We start from the raw sequence: 17,347 nt of genomic DNA on the forward strand, positions 1-17,347 counted from the left end.
ATACAAATACGATGCTGATACCTAACCCAGGAAGAGCTAAAATAGAGAAAGAAAATAATAGACCAAACAAGAGATAGAAAGCATTATGAAATGCAAAATGGATAATTTTTATTACATTAAGTTAAAAAAGTTTTTGCACAAACAGCCAATGCAGCCAAGATTAGAAGGGAAGCAGAAGGCTAGGAAACAATTTTTAAACCAGTGTTTCTGATAAAGGCCTCTTTTCTCAAAATATATAGAGAACTGAGTCAAACTTATAAGAATACAGGTCATTTCCCAATTGATAAATGGTCAAAGGATATGAACAAGCAGCTTTTAGATGAAGAAATTAAAGTTATCTATAGTTATATGAAAAAAAGCGCTAACTCACTAAAGATGTGAGAAATGCAAATTAAAACAGCTCTGAGGCACCACTTCACACTTATAAGATTGGCTCATATTGACAAAAATGGAAAATGGTAAATGTTGGAGAACATGTGAGAAAATTGAAACACTAATGCATTATTGGTGGAGTTTGTGAACTGATCCAATCATTCTGGAGAGCAACTTGGAACTATGTCCAAAGGGCTATGAAACTGCATGCTTTTTGATTAGCAATACCACTACTAGGTCTGTATCCCAAAGAGATTGTAAAAAAGAGAAAGGGACCCATTTGTAGAAAAACATTTATAGCAGCTCTTTTTGTGGTGGCAAAGAATTGGAAATTGAGGGGATGCCCATCAACTGAGGAATGGCTAAAGAAGTTGTGGTATATTAATGTAGTGGAATAGAGCAGGCAGATTTCAGAAAAACCTGGAAAGACTTACAGGAACTGATACTGAGTGAAGTGAGCAGAACCAGGAGAATATTGTACACAGTAAAGCAACATTATGCGATGATCAGCTTTGATAGACTTCTCAGCAATACATTGATCCAAGACAATTCCAAAAGGTTCATGATGGAGAATGCTATCCACATCCAGAGAAAGAACTATGGAGTCTGAATGCAGATTGAATCATATTACTTTTCACTTTTTTTTTTGGTTTTTCTCTTTTTCATGGTTTTTCCCTTCTGTTTTTATCCTTCTTTTACAACATGACTAATGTGGAAATATGTTTAATGTGGTTGTATATGTATAACCTATATCAGATTGTTTGCTGTCTTGGGAAGGGAGGGCAGGAGAAAAAATTTAGAACTCAAAAATCTTATAAAAGTGAATGTTTAAGACTATCTTTACATGTAATTGGAAAAAATTAAATACTATTCAATACTGTTAAGTGGGAAAAATTATATTTATCTCCTTAACTTCTTTCTTGTTTATTTTTTGGTTAGGTTTATTTTGTTTAACTTTTGAAGCCCTTAATAACCTGGATCTAATCTACCTTTCATTATTCACTTTCTCATACTCCCTGGTCCAACCCATTGGACATTTCTTGATACTCCTCACATGGTATTGCCATTTCTTTTCTCTGTGTCTTTGCAGTTGTTGACCCCTCATTCCTGGGATGCATTTCTACTTTATCTTCCCCTCTGAGAATCCATTCAAAAATCTATAAAAGCATCACCTTCAACAGGTAGCCTTTCATGGTCCCCCGAGCTCTGAATGCACTGTACATTTTGTGTTCTAAGGGCCCTTCCAGCTCTGACATTCTCTGTTCCAAGGGCTCTCCCAGCCCTTATATTCTCTGTTCTCTTAGCTTCTCAGCTCTGACATTTTGTGTGGGTTAAGTCCTTCCCCGCTCTGACATCCTGTGTTCTAAGACAAAAGTGTCAGATGGGCAGCAACATTCCCTAGTGCGCCCTGAACTAGATTAAAATGTAATTGGAAAAGATTTAACAAAATAAATAGAACTAAAATAAAATGTTGATAGTGTTAAGATTTGGTTTTCTAAGTCACTCTGTGCCCCACAGAGCTCCTAATGTATGGTTTAGTGGTCCCCATTTCTATGTGAGTTTGACACCGCTGCAGCAACTGTCCAGCTTTAACAGTTTATCATTAATATTACTCTCATTTCTGACAGTGGATGTTCTAAAGGCCTTTCCAGCTGGGACAGTCTATGTTCTAAGAGTACCTCTTGTGTTCTGTGTTGTAAAAGTAGGTTAGATGGTAACTGGGGAGGGATGAGGTCTTTGAGGTAGGCATGGGGTGGAATTTCTCCTTCTGTTTCAGGAATAGAGTGGGTGGAGAGGAGCGTTCTAGACGAGGGGAGCACCAGAGTGACCAGTAACCTAGCATCCTCAATCATATTTCCATCCTGTCCTTTTCCTGCTTTTTACCCTCCCTACTGTCTAGAGGCATTGTTCCCAGCCTGGCATTCAAGTCCCTTCACATCTTGGCTGTTTGCCCCCTGTGAGCCATCTCCTGGGCTTCAGCCAAGTTAAGTTCCCAGATCCAGGTACCTGGGACCCAGAAAGGTCTATTTTCCCCCCAACATTCCCAGACTCCATTCTGTCCCTCACGCCTCCCTATCCCCACCAGTCCTCCTGAGCTCTGGGTTTTGTGTCCCTTCCTGCTGCTTTCCTGTAGGGTTCTCCAATGAACTGAGATCTTTCTCTGGCTTCCTCCCCCTGTGCCCAGCAGCTCCACTTGAAAAATAACACATGCCATGAGCATTCTTCATGGGGAGAAGACGAAGCTAGCTGCCTTTTCCCCCATTTCCTTTGCATTTATTTTGCATACAATTATTTATGTACATATTGTTGCCCTTAATACTAGCACCTTGAGGGCAGGAACTATTTTTGCTGTAATATTTTGAATTTACTGTATATAAACGAAGAAGCCATATACAATGGTGCATTATGGTTTTTGGTTGGGTATACTGGTCTGAGTGCTACTGCTCCCCAACATGTCTGTGCTATCTCATCATTTTGGTTTTCTGTACACCCCTGAGACTTTCCTGGTGGAGCTCTCCGTTTTTGCTGTGTCTGATAGTCTTGTAGACTATAAATGTCTCTGGTCACATTGGGAGTCTTCTGTGATATTAGCCTCTTTTAGCACTGACATTTCTGGTTTTTTCCTTTTCAATATAGCCCTTGGGCTTCTGGCTTATTTTTTTGTGCAGTTCAAGGCACTTAATGTATTTTCTCATTTGATTTTCTTTTTTATCATTTTTCATTCTGGTTCTTTTTTAGATTTTTGCAGGAGTAGATATGTGGGGAATATGTGTATGTATTCATGTAAATATAAGCAGTATGTATGTGTGTACACACACATACATGTAAAGAAAATGCTTTTATATGCCCATACTTTAGGGTTTTTAGAATAAATGTTATACTTTGTCAAAGGCATTTTCTGTACTTACGTTATAATTATATGAGTTTTTATTTTTTAAAAATGTGATTAACGGCAATTGACTTGTATTGGTTAAAATTATGTATGAAATTAATTATTGTAGTTTTTGTGGCCTTTCTTCTGTCTGTAGTCCTTTTTTTTTGTTATCAATAACTCATTTGCATCTTTGTACCAGTTTTGATCTTAGCTTCAATAAGTTGGTATATACAATTTTATACAATAGGAATTACTTCAGTAATGAGTTGTTTCCATTCTCTGAAAATTTAATCAGCTTTGCTTGTGAAAATTTTATTTTATATTTCAGATGTCTAGCTCCTACTGAATCTTCATTGTATAGGCATAAGCTGTCGAGGTATCCTATAAGTCTTTAACTCCTCCCTGATCTGTATTTTCCACTTAATTCTTGCCATCTCCATATACTCCTATCTTGGCATTGAAGTCACTGATTATAAAGGTTTATGTTGACTTAATTTGGAGGGTCTTAATGGATTTTTCATAGAATTTCTCTCCTTTATCCTCTGCAGCAGATGTTGATAGATAAACTTTGCCACAACTTGGTTCCATTGTATTTTTCTAGCTTCATGGATCATTGCTTCTTGTCCTCTACTCTTTGACAACCAAATTGACCTTCTTTCTGTTCTTCACACCTGACACTCTAACCTTCTCCATGCCTTTTCAGTAGTAGTCCTCTGTGCTTAGATATCACTCCCTTCTCAACTCTGCTTCACAGAATCCTTCTTTTCCTTAAAAGACATAGCTCAAGTGTTACATTCTACATGGAGTCTTTCCTGATCCTCCTCTACTCTCCAAATTACTTTAGCATCCCCTCTCCCAAATTATTTTGAGTAGTGATTTGTATTTATTCTGCATGTGCTTAGGTGTATATCCTTGTTGTCTTGCTCATTAGAATATGTAGGGAAAAAGGATTGTTTAATTCTTCATGCTTGTATTCCCAGCACCTAATACAATGCCTTGCAAATAGGTGTTGAAAATTTTTTTGTTGATTAGCTATCAAGCTACAGTTATTTTCATAGTAGTCTTTTTCAAGTACTTAGGAGCACTGCAGTACAGGATGACTAAATATTCAGTGAAATGTTCCTTCTTATTGCTCCCAAATATGCAGTAAACCCCACTCTACCAGCTGTTGCGTGCCATAATATCATGTAGTTAAAACTTTCTTTGTTTTTCTCATTTCATATATAATAAGAGTCAAGATTGATTTTATTGAGTTCTTCTACTATTATTTCCACCCTTTAGTCATTAGGCAAGATATCTCACATTGGCTGTACCTAGAACTAAGTTAAAGTTTATATATGGCCTAATAATTGAATTTACTATGTCATTCTTATTACCGTCTAACCTCTTCCCCTTTCCTCCCTGCTATCAATGAAGAAGTGTAAGGTGACCGCACAGCCTTGATATCCATTCCATTTTGTTATTTTTGTTTATGTATTGTTATCACCAAATAATCTATCAACAAATGACCTGGCTACTAATGAAGTAGCTAGGTTTAGCTTAGGCTGGTCCTCTGAAACCCTGTGTACATGTGTAAAGAAGAAAGTATATGTACTCAAGTCTTAGAAAACACATGATATATGCTGTGATAGAATCTTTAAGAGCCTAGAAGGGATCTTAGAGGTAATTATTTTAACTTTCTCATTTTATTGAGGTCCTGAGAAGACAAATTATTTACCCAAGGACACATTGCGTGCTTGATGGTTGAAGTAGGCTTAATACTTAATACTTGATCATGATAATGGTGCTAAGGCTATAAGATTTACAAAGTTCTTTCATGATCCATGTAAGAGTCATGTAGTGCAGATGTTAATATTATAATTTTTACGTAGGTTAAATTGTTTTTATTTGGCTTATATCTTTCAAGAGCTTGAACTCAAACTTGGGTCTTCAAATTCTAGTGTTCTTCCCTATATTCTTACTCATTCATATATGAATGTAAATGTATGAATGATTCTGCATTTATTTTGTTTCCAGATGGATAGGTTGATGAGTATTTGTGTTGCGGGAGAGATGGGTATAAATCTTGCCATTTAAATATGTTATTTTTGGAGTCCATAATAAGTTAGAGATATCTAATTAAATTATAGCATTCTGAAAGAGAAGTCTAAGTTTGATAGCCAACTGAAAATTGACCATTTTTGTAGGATATGAAAAATTGGAATTTTTCTGTTTACTTTGTAATCAGTTGAAAAAATATCATCTTCATTAAACATACTTATTTTGGCTGCTGGTATTTCTAATTAAATTTGTTAGAATTTCTTGTTTATACTTAATTTTTTAATATTGTAAATTTTGGTTGAAGCCCAGGTTGTAATAGGAGTTATTTGATGTAATGCAAAATATCTAGAAACCTAGAAGTGATACTTTTATTAATGCCTACTTTTGAAATGCAATGCCTTTCCCCTCAGAAATATTTCTACTTATTAGCCAGTGGGTAATATAGTCTAGCACTATACTCTTCTGACTGTTGGAAATATAAGACTTTGTATCTTCTGCAAGACTAAAGGCTTAGGGATATTCTACTTGTTTCCAGATAGATGTAAGGAAAATAATGACAGCCCAAAGTACATATTTTCATTTATTTAAAAAAAAAGTTTTATTTTTCCCAATTACATGTAAAAACAATTTTTAACATTTTTTTTCTTTAAGTTGAGTTCCAAATTCTATGCTTCCTTCCCTTTCATATCCCCTCCCTGAGATGGTAAGCAATCTGCTATAGGTTGGTCATGTACAATCATGTAAAACATTTACGTATTAGTCATTTTGTCGAGGAAAGTTCGAACAAAAAAGAAAGAAAGTGAAAAATGATATGCTTTGGACTGTATTCAGATGCCATCAGTTTTTTCCCTAGAGGCGGATAGCATTTTAAATCATGAGTCCTTTGGGATTTCTTGGATCATTATATTGCTGAGAATAGTTAAGTCCTTCATAATTATGTATTTTTATATTTTTAAAGTTTGTCCTTTTATCTTGTTTTCTAGGTAGCTGTTGTAAAACTAAAAAATGCCGATAAAGTATTTGCCATGAAAATACTGAATAAATGGGAAATGCTGAAAAGAGCAGAGGTAAGATTCCAAATATTTGAATCTTTATGTATTATCTTAGAAATTTTTTTTAGATGATGATTTTTTAAATAAAGATGGGGGATTATAAAATAGGAAAAACCAATATTTATTTGCAATAGAATTTAGATTAAAAATGTTCTACCATTGCAGTCATGCACTCTATATTTTACGTCTGGACCCTTTGCATCTGTATTTGTTGATTTTGTTTTGTGCTTATACCATACCCATCTGCTGATGTACAATCCATAGGTAGACTTCACCATCAGATTTAGTCACTTCTTCTTTTTAGCTGCCTGATGTTACTAGAGGAAATCATGAGACCATCCTGATCAGATCTATACAGTTTAAGTTATCTGCTACCAATTGGCCTGTCAGTGTGAGATGGCATTCCCTTCATTGATTTCTAATCAGTTCTCTATTATATTCCTGATATTGATTATTGTCATTATTATTATTTTTAATGAGGCAGTTGGGGTTAAGTGACTTGCCCAGAGTCACAAAGCTAGTGAATATTATGTGTCTGAGACTGGATTTGAACTCAAGTCCTCCTGACTCCAGGGCTGGTGCTCTATCCACTGTGCCACCTAGCTGCCCCCCTAGCATTGATTATTACAAGTCATTCATTTCTCATAATCCCCAGCCCTCATCCTGCATCCTTTCCTCTGAGCTGATAATCAAGTCTCTTACTTTATGAGAGAGATTAAAGCATTAAGACCTGATCTTCTTTTTCCTTCCACTATACCACAAAACCACTGTAAGACAAGTGCAAATAAGAGCAACTCTGAAGTTTCCCTCACACCTACCAGACTAGTAAAGGTGACGAAAAAGGGAAAATGACAGTTGTTGGAGAGAATGTAGGAGAACAGGCATACTAATGGACTGTTGTTGATGGAGCTGTGAATTAGTCCAATTGTTCTGGAAAACACTTTGGAACTGTTCTCCCAAAGTTGCTAAACTCTACATCCCCTCTGAGATACCACTGGTAGGCCTGTAATCCCAAAGGATTAAAGATAGAGGAAAGCACCACTTTGTTAAAAAAAAAATGTTTAGAGCAGTTCTTTTTGTAATAGCAAGTAACTGGAAGTTAAGGAGGTGCCCAACAATGGAACAATAACTGAATAAGGCATTGTTTAGTCTGGGCAGCTAGGCAGTGCAGTCAGGTACTGGGCCTAGTCAGAAAGACCTGAGTTCAAATCCAGCCTTGGATCCTTAATCACTTTGTGACCCTGTGCAAGTCAGTTAACCTCCATCTGCCTTAGTTTCCTCAGTTGTAAAATGTGGATAATAATAACACCTTCCTCCCAGGTTGGTTGTAAGGATAAAATGAGATAATATTTATAAAGTGCTTTACAAACCTTAAAGTGCTACATAAATGTTAGTTATTACTATTACTAATAATAAGAAATTATGTTTTATGACTGTAATGGAATATTAGAAATAATGAAAGGAATGGTTTTGGAGAAACCTTAAAAGACTGGTATGAAATAATACAGGGAAAAGTGAGTAGAACCAAGAAGATAGTTTATTCCACAGTAAGGTAAAGCAAAACAACTTTAAAATATTTAAGAATGCCAGTTGACTAACCATGTGTGTAAAGAAGATGTTAAAGCATGCTATCTGCCTCTTGACAGAAAGGTCATGGACTCTGATGCAGAATGAGAGATAAAATCTTTGGCATAACCAGTGTGGAGATTTATTTTGCTTGTGTCTGTGCATATTTGTTATAGCTATTTTAATTAGATTGTTAGCTCCTTGAGGGCAGAGACTGTGTTTTGCCTCATTTTGTATCTCCAGTGCTTAGCACAGTGTCTGACATATAGAATGTGCTTAATAAATGTTAATTGAGTTGAATTTTTGATCTCCCCTTCTCCCACAATGGAGGAGTGCAGTCAGGGATAGAAAATAGGAATAAAGTACCCAAAAATAAGAAAGAAAAGTACATTTTTAAAATGCACAGCAGGGAATGAAAAAAAAAAGTCCAGAAGGAATAGTAGACTATTTGGGCATTTTTGAAAATTCCATGTTAAATTTATTATATAAACTGTATGTTTAAATAGAAAACTGTATACAGTAGAGGCCTGCAGTATCATGTACAATCATCTTTTTCTGTTCTATTGTGTGTAAGGAGATGTTCATTTTTTCTGATGGTTAAGTTCAGAATAAAAAAAATTAATGAAAAATTTATTCTAATGATTATTGTTAATCATAATACTTAACATGTATATTGCACTTTAAGCTTTGCAAAGCGCTTTCCACATGTTATATTATTTGATTCTTATGACAGCCCGGGAAGGCAGGTGTGCTATATTATTTCCATGTAATTTATAAGGAAGATAAAGATGTGAGAGAGGTTAATTGACTTGTCCATGATCATGCATTCAGTAAATGTCTGAGTTGGGATTCCAGTGCATATTTTTCTGATTCAAGTCTGGTGTTCTATCTTTAAGCTAATTCATGATACTCCATCATTTTTTACTTTCCAAGTAAAACTTTACTCAGGTTTTAGATGGTGAGGTAGTTCTTCATATCAGAAACCATGCTCTTTATCTCCTCAAATCAGGAGCCTTTTTTTTTTTAATCATTTTAGTTTTCTGTTTTTTCTTCTCTACTGACTTCTTCCCTTTGTGTGTGTGTGTGTGTGTGTGTGTGTGTGTGTGAGTGACTGTATACGTGCTCTGCCTTACCCATTCTTAATTTTCATTCATTTTCAGAAGACTTTCCCTTAACTTTTTTGTCCTTACTAGCCATCCCATATCTCTTCTTTTTTGTGGCTCAAGTCCTTAAGAAAGGTATCTACAATCATGCTTCTACTTCCCATTTTTTCACTCTCTTTGTTCTCTCCGAACAAAATCAAAGATCTCTTAATTGTTAAATCTAATTTTCTCATTTGTCATTTTCTCACTTGTCATCCTGGATCTCACTGCAGCCTTTGACACTGGCAGTCATCCCCTTTTTGATGCTCTTTTCTTTCTAGGTTTTCAGGACATTACTCTATCCTGGTTCTCCTCCTATCTGTCTGATCACTTCTGTGTTTCCATTTCTGGATTTTCATTAATGCCATGCCCACTAACTGGAATTCCTTCAAGTTTCTTTCCTGACCCTTCTCCTCTTCTCATTCGGTATTGTTTCCCTTGGTTATCTCAGCTGTCTTGGAATAGTTATCATCTCTATGCTGATGATTCTCTTATCTATTTATTTAGTCCTGACTTCTCTGTTTACCTCTAGACTCATATATCCAACTGCCTATTAGTAATTTTGAACTGGATGTCCCATAGACATTTTAAACTTAACACATCCAAAAATTAACTCATTTTCTTTCTCCTAAAGCCTCTTCCTTTCTTTCCTCTTGTTTTCAAGGGTGCTACCATCTTACAGTACATCCTTAACTCTTCACTTTCTCCCACTCTCCATATCCAATCTATTATCAGAGCTTCTTGATTCTACCTTCGTAGCATTTCTTGTATGTGCCCTCTTCTTTCCAGCACTCTATTTCAGGCCATTATCATTTCATGTATGGACTATCATTGTAGTCTACTGGCTGGACTCCCTGTTACAAGTTTTTCCCCATTCCAGCCCATCCTCCTCTCTGTTGTCAAAGGGATCTTCTAAAGTACATGTCTGACTTTGTCACCCCACTGCTCCCACTCAGTGAACTCTTAGTGGCTTCCTTTTACCTCTAGGATCAAATATAAAATCCTTGATTTGGTTTTCAAAATTCTTCATAATCTGGCCTCTTCCTCCCTTTCCAATCTTCTTACCTCTCCCAAAACCCAGCATGCTCTTTAGTCCAGTGATGCTGGATCCCCTTGCTGTTTCTTGCATAAGATATTCAATATCCTGACCAGGAATTTTTGTTGGCTGTCCCTAATGCTTGGAATGCTCTTTTTCCTCATTTCCATCTCCATGGCTTCCTTCAAGTTCTTAATAAAATCCCACCATCTACAAGATGCCTTACCTGATCCCCCTTAATAATACTGCTTACCTTGTATTCGTTATCTATAATTTATTATATATCTATATGTAGTTTGCATATATGAAAGCAGGGACTATCTTTTGCCTTTCTTTGTATCCCCAGGATTTAACCAGTGCCTGATACATAGTAGGCACTTAATAAATGCTTATTGACTGATTATTTTGATTTCCTCTATCTTTTGTGTAGATCTTAAATGTTCTCAGTTGTTCCTAATAGGCAAATCCATGAAAGGTATCTGATCTTAATCTTTTGTAGTTTATTTGTATTGTGATCTTTTATATTTAGACCATATGTCCATTTTCATTATGAAGTGAAATGTGGTGTTAGATGCTATGTACACACACATAACACACACAGCTCATTCTTACTCTAAAAGGAGGTGATGCGTTTTTTGAAATGGTGGAAAGTAGTAACATTTGGAATCATAGTTGTCACACATTGATCAAATTTCCTAAGTCTTTCAAAATTGTTTGTCTTTTATAATGTTGTTATTGTATAAATTATTTTCTGGTTGCTGTTCATTTTCTTTCTGTTTCAGTTCATACAAGTCTTCCTTGATTTCTCTGAAACTATCCCCTTCATCATTTCTTATAATGCAATAGTTTTCCATCACATTTATATTATGTAATTTGTTTAGCAGTTCTCCAGTTGAAGGTTACGCCCTCAAATTTCCATTCTTTACCTCCACAAAAAGAGCTATGAATATTTTTTGTGTATCCTTAGTGTTTGTTTTGCTTAGGACAAACTCCTCCCTTAACATATCCCTCCCCCTTCCAATTTTTTATTCTCTCTTTTCTCTAGATTTTTAATGGTAGGATTCTTCTTTTGTTTCCTCATTCTTCCAGCCTGCTTCTTGACTTGATCCAGGGTTAAGACTGAGAGCTCTGTGTACTCCTGGATGGAAGGGCTGGTTTGGTCTAGCTTTTTCTTTCTTGGGGTAAGGAATGTCGGATTATTCCAGGACCACAGTGACAGCTCAGACTGGAACTTTCAGTACTTTCAAAGTTGTTGAATCCAAGGCAAAGTGTGATTACTATCCCCTTGCTCTGAATTCTTGACCTGGGTTTGGGTCTGTGACACAATAGATTGCTGTTGGACTCAGCCCTTGTCAGCCATCTGGGAAGCTCTGCTGCTTCAGAGTGACTAAACTCTGGCTCCTGTCTGGTCTGGGATTTCTGCCCTGGTTATTCCCCTTTAGGTTTCAGCCTGGGCTAGAAGCAAGAATTGGGACCCTGCTTTGCTATTAAGGTTCCGGCAACATCATTGCTTCTGTACTTGATCCTCCACCAGACACACCATCTATGACTAGTGACTACTGCCTCCCCAGGAACTCTACTTCTGGGCACAAGTCCTCTTCTCAGTCAGCCCAAGATCACTGACCCAGAATTGGGTAGTGAGTGATAAGGCTAATAGTTGTCAACCTGTTCCTGTTTCATGCGCTAGTATGGATCTGGGACCTCATCTTGCCCTGATGTATGGACTCTCCCTGCACGGGAATGCTCCACTCAGCTACTCCTGCCCAGACCTTGCTTCCAGTGTTTAGAGACCTCTCAGAATGTCTCCCTGTGTTGACCTTGGTTGGAAAGATAAGCCACTGTAACTTTTCTTGGATTTTACTATAGGGATTTGTTCTAGTGCTTTTTTTTTTTTTCAAAGATTGTTTTTTTGGAGTTGTCAAGTGGAGCAAGGGTAAGCTAGGGTGTACCTCTTCCTATTTTTCTGCAAACTTGGCTCTGTCTCCTACATTTTCTTTTTCTGAGGAAATATGAGTATGTGTGTAGGTAAAGAAGAAGAAAGTGCAGATGCACTGATTTAAGAGGACTGATGAATCATTGTCCCTAGAAGTAGGCAGCAGGGGAGTTGTGGTTAAGGATGTGGGTGAGTGGATGAGTTTGGTAAGGATGAGGGTGTTTCAGCCTTGAAGTCTAAGGCTAAAGGGAAAAATGATAGAGACATTGATGAACTGTTCGTTGTGGTGGAGGGGGAAGGAGGGAATGTTTTTTGAATGACCTTAGTTTTCTCAGTAAAATAAGTGAAGTTTCCTGCTTAGAGAGCAATTTTAATAGTTGGAAAGAGAGGAGTTTGGGAGAAATGCAGCAGCTACTGTGGGAAATGTGGTAGAGAATCAATAAGAAAAGAATAAAAGAATTTCATTGCAGCCTTGAGGGACCAAATATGGTTATGTAACACAAGTTTATAAATGTGAATCCAGTCATTGAGGTTTTGTCATTTCTTCCAGCAATCTTTGCCACGTAGTTCCCAAGCAGATGATGTTTTCTATTGCTCAAGAACTGCAGGTGGAAATGAAGTTAGTGGATGATGGATTCCATAGTGTAGGAGAGTAATCAGGTAATATAGCTGATCTACATATGTTCAAGACTTTGAAAGGAGAGAAACTGAAGCTACAACATGGATGATGGACTAAGAAGAGTAGAAAGGGACTGAACAAATGAAAGTAATGATTTTAATGAAGAACACTTTCAGGAATGAGAAATGCAGGTCAAAGGCTGAAGGAGGAATCACAGAGAATCTGATTGTAGAAATGGAGCAGTTTTTTGTCATTGATTTATAGGACTATAAATTTAGATATAGAAAGGACCTTAACATTCAGTCTAACCATCTCATTTTGCACATGCAGAAACAAAGGCCCCCAAAAGTTAAGTGACTTGTTCAAGGTCACATAGTTGATCTTGTAGATTTCATTGTAGAACTTAATATTTGAATCCAAGTCCTTTGACTCCAAAGTCACTCATTTTTCCACTGTATCATGCTGCCATCTGTAAGCGCATTTTAGTTTTGCTTCTTATAAAAACATTTTAAATTGCAGTGTAAATTATTTATAAATCAATCAATAAACTTTTATTAAGCACCTTCTATGTTCTAGGCAGTCTACTAAGTACTGGGGGTACAAAAGGAAGCAAAAGACAGTCCCTACTCAAGGAATTTACAATCTAATGGGGGAAACAACATGCAAACAAAGAGATACAAAGCATATTATAACTATATACAAGATAAATAGCACATAATTGCCAGAGGGTAGGCCCAAGAATTGAGTATGTGTATTCTTCCCTCTTTTAAGCTAAACTGCTTGAGAGTGAGGTTCAATGTTGCATACTGTCCCCCATGTATTGTTTAAACTCTTTGTACACCCATTTAAATGAGATAATTATTTATATTCTTTTCTCCCTTTCCCCCTCTTTCAGTGCATTCTTTACCCCCAACCTTTCATTCTTCTTTTGAGATCCTCCAAACATAATACAATCACACCCAGCCTCTCTGTCTAATAGGATCTTTGGTGATGATAAAGTTCTAAGGGGTGACATTTATCAGTTCCTCTTATAAGATTGTAAACAGTTTAACCTTGTTTAATCCCTTATGATTTCTTGCTCATGTTTACCTTTTTATACTTCTCTTGATTCCTTTGTATGTATGTCAGATTTTCATCCCAACTCTGATCTTTTTCATCAAGAATGCTTGGAAGTTTTCTGTTTTGTTTTTTTTTTTTAAATAATTATTTTTAGTTTTCAACATTCACTTCCACAAAATTTTGAGTTCCAGATTTTCTCTCCATCTCTCCCCTCCCCCTATCCCAAGACAGTCTACATTCTGAATATGCCTTCCCCTGATCTGCCCTCTCTTCTATCACCTCCTCCGCCCTTCTCTTATTCCCTCCCCCTCTTCTATTTTCCTATAGAGCAGGATAGATTTCTATACCCATTACCTGTATATCTTATTTCCCAGTTGTATGTAAAAACAATTCTTAACTTTTGTTTTTAAAACTTTGGGTTCCAAATTCTCTCCCTTCCTCCCTTCCCACCACCCTCATTGAGAAGGAAAGTAACTTGATACAGGGTATACATGTGTAGTCATGCAAAACACTTCCATAGTAGCCATGTTGTGAGAAACTAACTATATTTCCCTTCATCCTGTCCCACCCCTCATTTATTCTATTCTCTCCTTTGACCCTGTCCCTCCTCAAAAGTGTTTGTTTCTGATTACCCCCTCTTCCAATCTGTCCTCCCCTCTATCATCCTCCTGCTCTCTTGTCCCCTTCCCCCCTATTTTCCTGTAGAGTAAGATAGATTTCCATAACCAATTGAATGTGTATGTTGTTCCCTACTTAAGCCAAATCCGACGAGAGTAAGATTCATTTATTCCCTCTCCCCGCCCCCTTCTTCCCCTCCATGGTAAAAGCTTTTTCTTCCCTCTTTTATGTGAGATAATTTACCCCATTCTACTCCCTTTCTCCTTCTCCTAGTACAATCCTATCTCAACTCTTAATTTTATTTTTTAGATATCATCCCTTCATATTCAACTCACCCTGTAGCCCCTCTAACTACCTAATACTTTTCTTTCCTTTTCTTTCTTTCTTTCTTTCTTTCTTTCTTTCTTTCTTTCTTTCTTTCTTTCTTTCTTTCTTTCTTTCTTTCTTTCTTTCTTTCTTTCTTTCTTTCTTTCTTTCTTTCTTTCTCTCTTTCTCTCTTTCTCTCTTTCTCTCTTTCTCTCTTTCTTTCTTTCTTTCTTTCTTTCTTTCGAGGCAGTTGGGGTTAAGTGACTTGCCCAGGGTCACACAGCTATTAAGTGAAAAGTGTCTGAGGCCAGATTTGAACTCAGGTCCTTCTGACTCCAAGGTCAGACCTCTATCCACTGTGCCAGCTAGCTGCCCCTCCAACTACCTAATACTGAGAAAGGTCCTATGAGTTACACATATCATCTTTCCATGTAGGAATATAAAAAGTTCACGTTTAATAAATCCCTTATGATTTCTCTTTCATTTTTACGTTTTCGTGCTTCTCTTGAGTCTTGTATATGAAAATCATTTTCTAATCAGCTGTGGTCTTTTTTCAATTAATTATTTATTTTTTGGGAAATATATTAATTTATTTTTAGTTTTCAACATTCACTTCCATAAGATTTTGAGTTCCAAATTTTCTCCCTATCTCGTCCCTCCCTCCACCCTAAGATGGCGGGCATTCTGAATACACCGTCCGCTGATCTGCCCTCTCTTCTATCTCCCCCTACCTTCTCTTATCCCCTTCCCCTTCTATTTTCTTGTACGGCAGGATAGATTTCTATACCCCATTGCCTGTATATGTTATTTCCCAGTTGCATGTGAAAACAATTTTTAACATTTGTTTTTGAAACTTTAGGTTCCAAATTTTCACCTTTTCTCCCTTCTCACCCACCCTCATTGAGAAGGCAAGCAACTCGATATAGGTTATACATGTGTAGTGATGTAAAACACTTCCATAGTAGTCATGTTGTGGAAAACTAAGTATATTTCTCTTCATCCTGTCCCGCCCCCTGTTTGTTCTATGCTCTCTTTTGACCCTGTCCCTCCTCAGAAGTGTTTGCTTCTCATTATCTCCTCCCTCAATCTGTCCGCCCCTTTATCATGCCCCTGCTCTCTTGTCCCCTTCCCCACTATTTTCCTGTAGGGTAAGACAGCTTTCCATACCCATTTGAGTGTGTATGGTATTCCCTCCTTAAGCCAAATCTGATGAGAGTAAGATTCACTCATTCCTTCTCACCTTCCCCCATTTCCCCTCCACTGTAAAAGCCTTTTCTTGTCTGTTTTATGTGAGATAATTTATCCCATTCTACCTTTCCCTTTCTCCTTCTCCCAGTATAATTCTCTCACCCCTTAATTTTATTTTTTAGATATCACCCCTCATCTTCAACTCACACTGTGCCTTCTATCTATCCATCTATCTATCTGTCTATACATATAATTTTTTCCCCCTCTGACTACCCTAATACTGACAAAGGTCTCATGAGTTACAAACATCATCTTTCCATGTAGGAATGTAAACAGTTCAACCTTAATAAGTCCCTTATGATTTCTCTTTGCTGTTTACCTCTTCATGCTTCTCTTGAGTCTTGTATTTGAAAGTCAGATTTTCTATTCAGCTCTGGACTTTTCATCAAGAATACTTGAAAGTCCTCTGTTTCACTGAATGTTCATTTTTTCCCCTGAAGGATTATATTCAGTTTTGCTGGGTAGGTGATTCTTGACTGTAATCCTATCTCCTTTGCCCTCTGGAATATCATATTCTAAACCCTGCAGCCCTTTAATGTAGAAGCTGCTAAATCCTGTGTTATCCTGATTGTGTTTCCATAATACTTGAATTGTTTCTTTCTGGCTGCTTGCAATATTTTCTCCTTGACCTGGGAACTCTGGAATTTGGCTACAATATTCCTAGGAGTTTTCTTTTGGGGATCTCTTTCAGGAGGTGATCAGTGATTCTTTCAATTTCTATTTTGTCCCCTGGTTCTAGAATATCAGGGCAGTTTTCCTTGATAATTTCTTGAAAGATGATGTCCAGGCTCTTCTTTTGATCATGGCTTTCAGATAGTCCAATAATTTTTAAATTCTCTCTCCTGGATCTATTTTCCAGGTCAGTTGTTTTTCCCATGAGATATTTCACATTGTCTTCTATTTTTTCATTCTTTTGGTTTTGTTTTACATTGTCTTGATTTCTCATAAAGTCACTAGCTTCTAGTTGCTCCATTCTAATTTTTAAGGAAGTATTTTCTTCAGTGACCTTTCGGACTTCCTTTTCCATCTGGCCAGTTCTGCTTTTTAAGGCATTCTTCTCCTCATTGGCTTTTTGGACCTCTTCTGCCATTTGGGTTAGGCTATTTTTTAAGGTGTTATTTTCTTCATTATTTTTTTGGGTCTCCTTTAGCAAGTTGTTGACTTGTTTTTCATGATTTTCTTGCATCACTCTCATTTCTCTTCCCGGTTTTTCCTCTACTTCTCTTACTTGCTTCTCAGAATCCTTTTTGAGCTCTTCCATGTCCTGAGACTGATTGATATTTTTCTTGGAGGCTTTGGATGTAGGAGCTTTGACTTTGTTGTCTTCTTCTGGTTGTATATTTTGCTCTTCTTTGTCACCAAAGAAAGATTCTACAGTCTGACTTTTTTTGCACAGTTTGTTTATGTTTCCAGCCAGTTACTTGAGTTTTAAACTGTTTGTTAAGGTAGAGGTCTGCTTCCACTGTGGTGAATGTCCCAAG

At 36.9% G+C, this 17,347-nt stretch overlaps 1 protein-coding gene across 2 annotated transcripts in view; it reads left to right on the plus strand.

Annotated features, from left to right (window-relative positions):
* The window catches only part of LOC114049604 (serine/threonine-protein kinase MRCK alpha), a 410,500-nt gene that overhangs the window by 139,900 nt on the left and 253,253 nt on the right, over positions 1-17,347 (plus strand). For both annotated transcript variants that reach the window (XM_027870863.1, XM_027870864.1), the window contains exon 3: positions 6,271-6,354. In XM_027870863.1, coding sequence (XP_027726664.1) covers positions 6,271-6,354 — 84 coding nt within the window. The remainder of the gene's footprint in view (positions 1-6,270; positions 6,355-17,347) is intronic.

This window comes from Vombatus ursinus, unplaced genomic scaffold (genome assembly GCF_900497805.2).
Source record: "Vombatus ursinus unplaced genomic scaffold, bare-nosed wombat genome assembly UNPS02014798.1, whole genome shotgun sequence".
Classification (NCBI taxonomy): Eukaryota; Metazoa; Chordata; class Mammalia; order Diprotodontia; family Vombatidae; genus Vombatus; species Vombatus ursinus.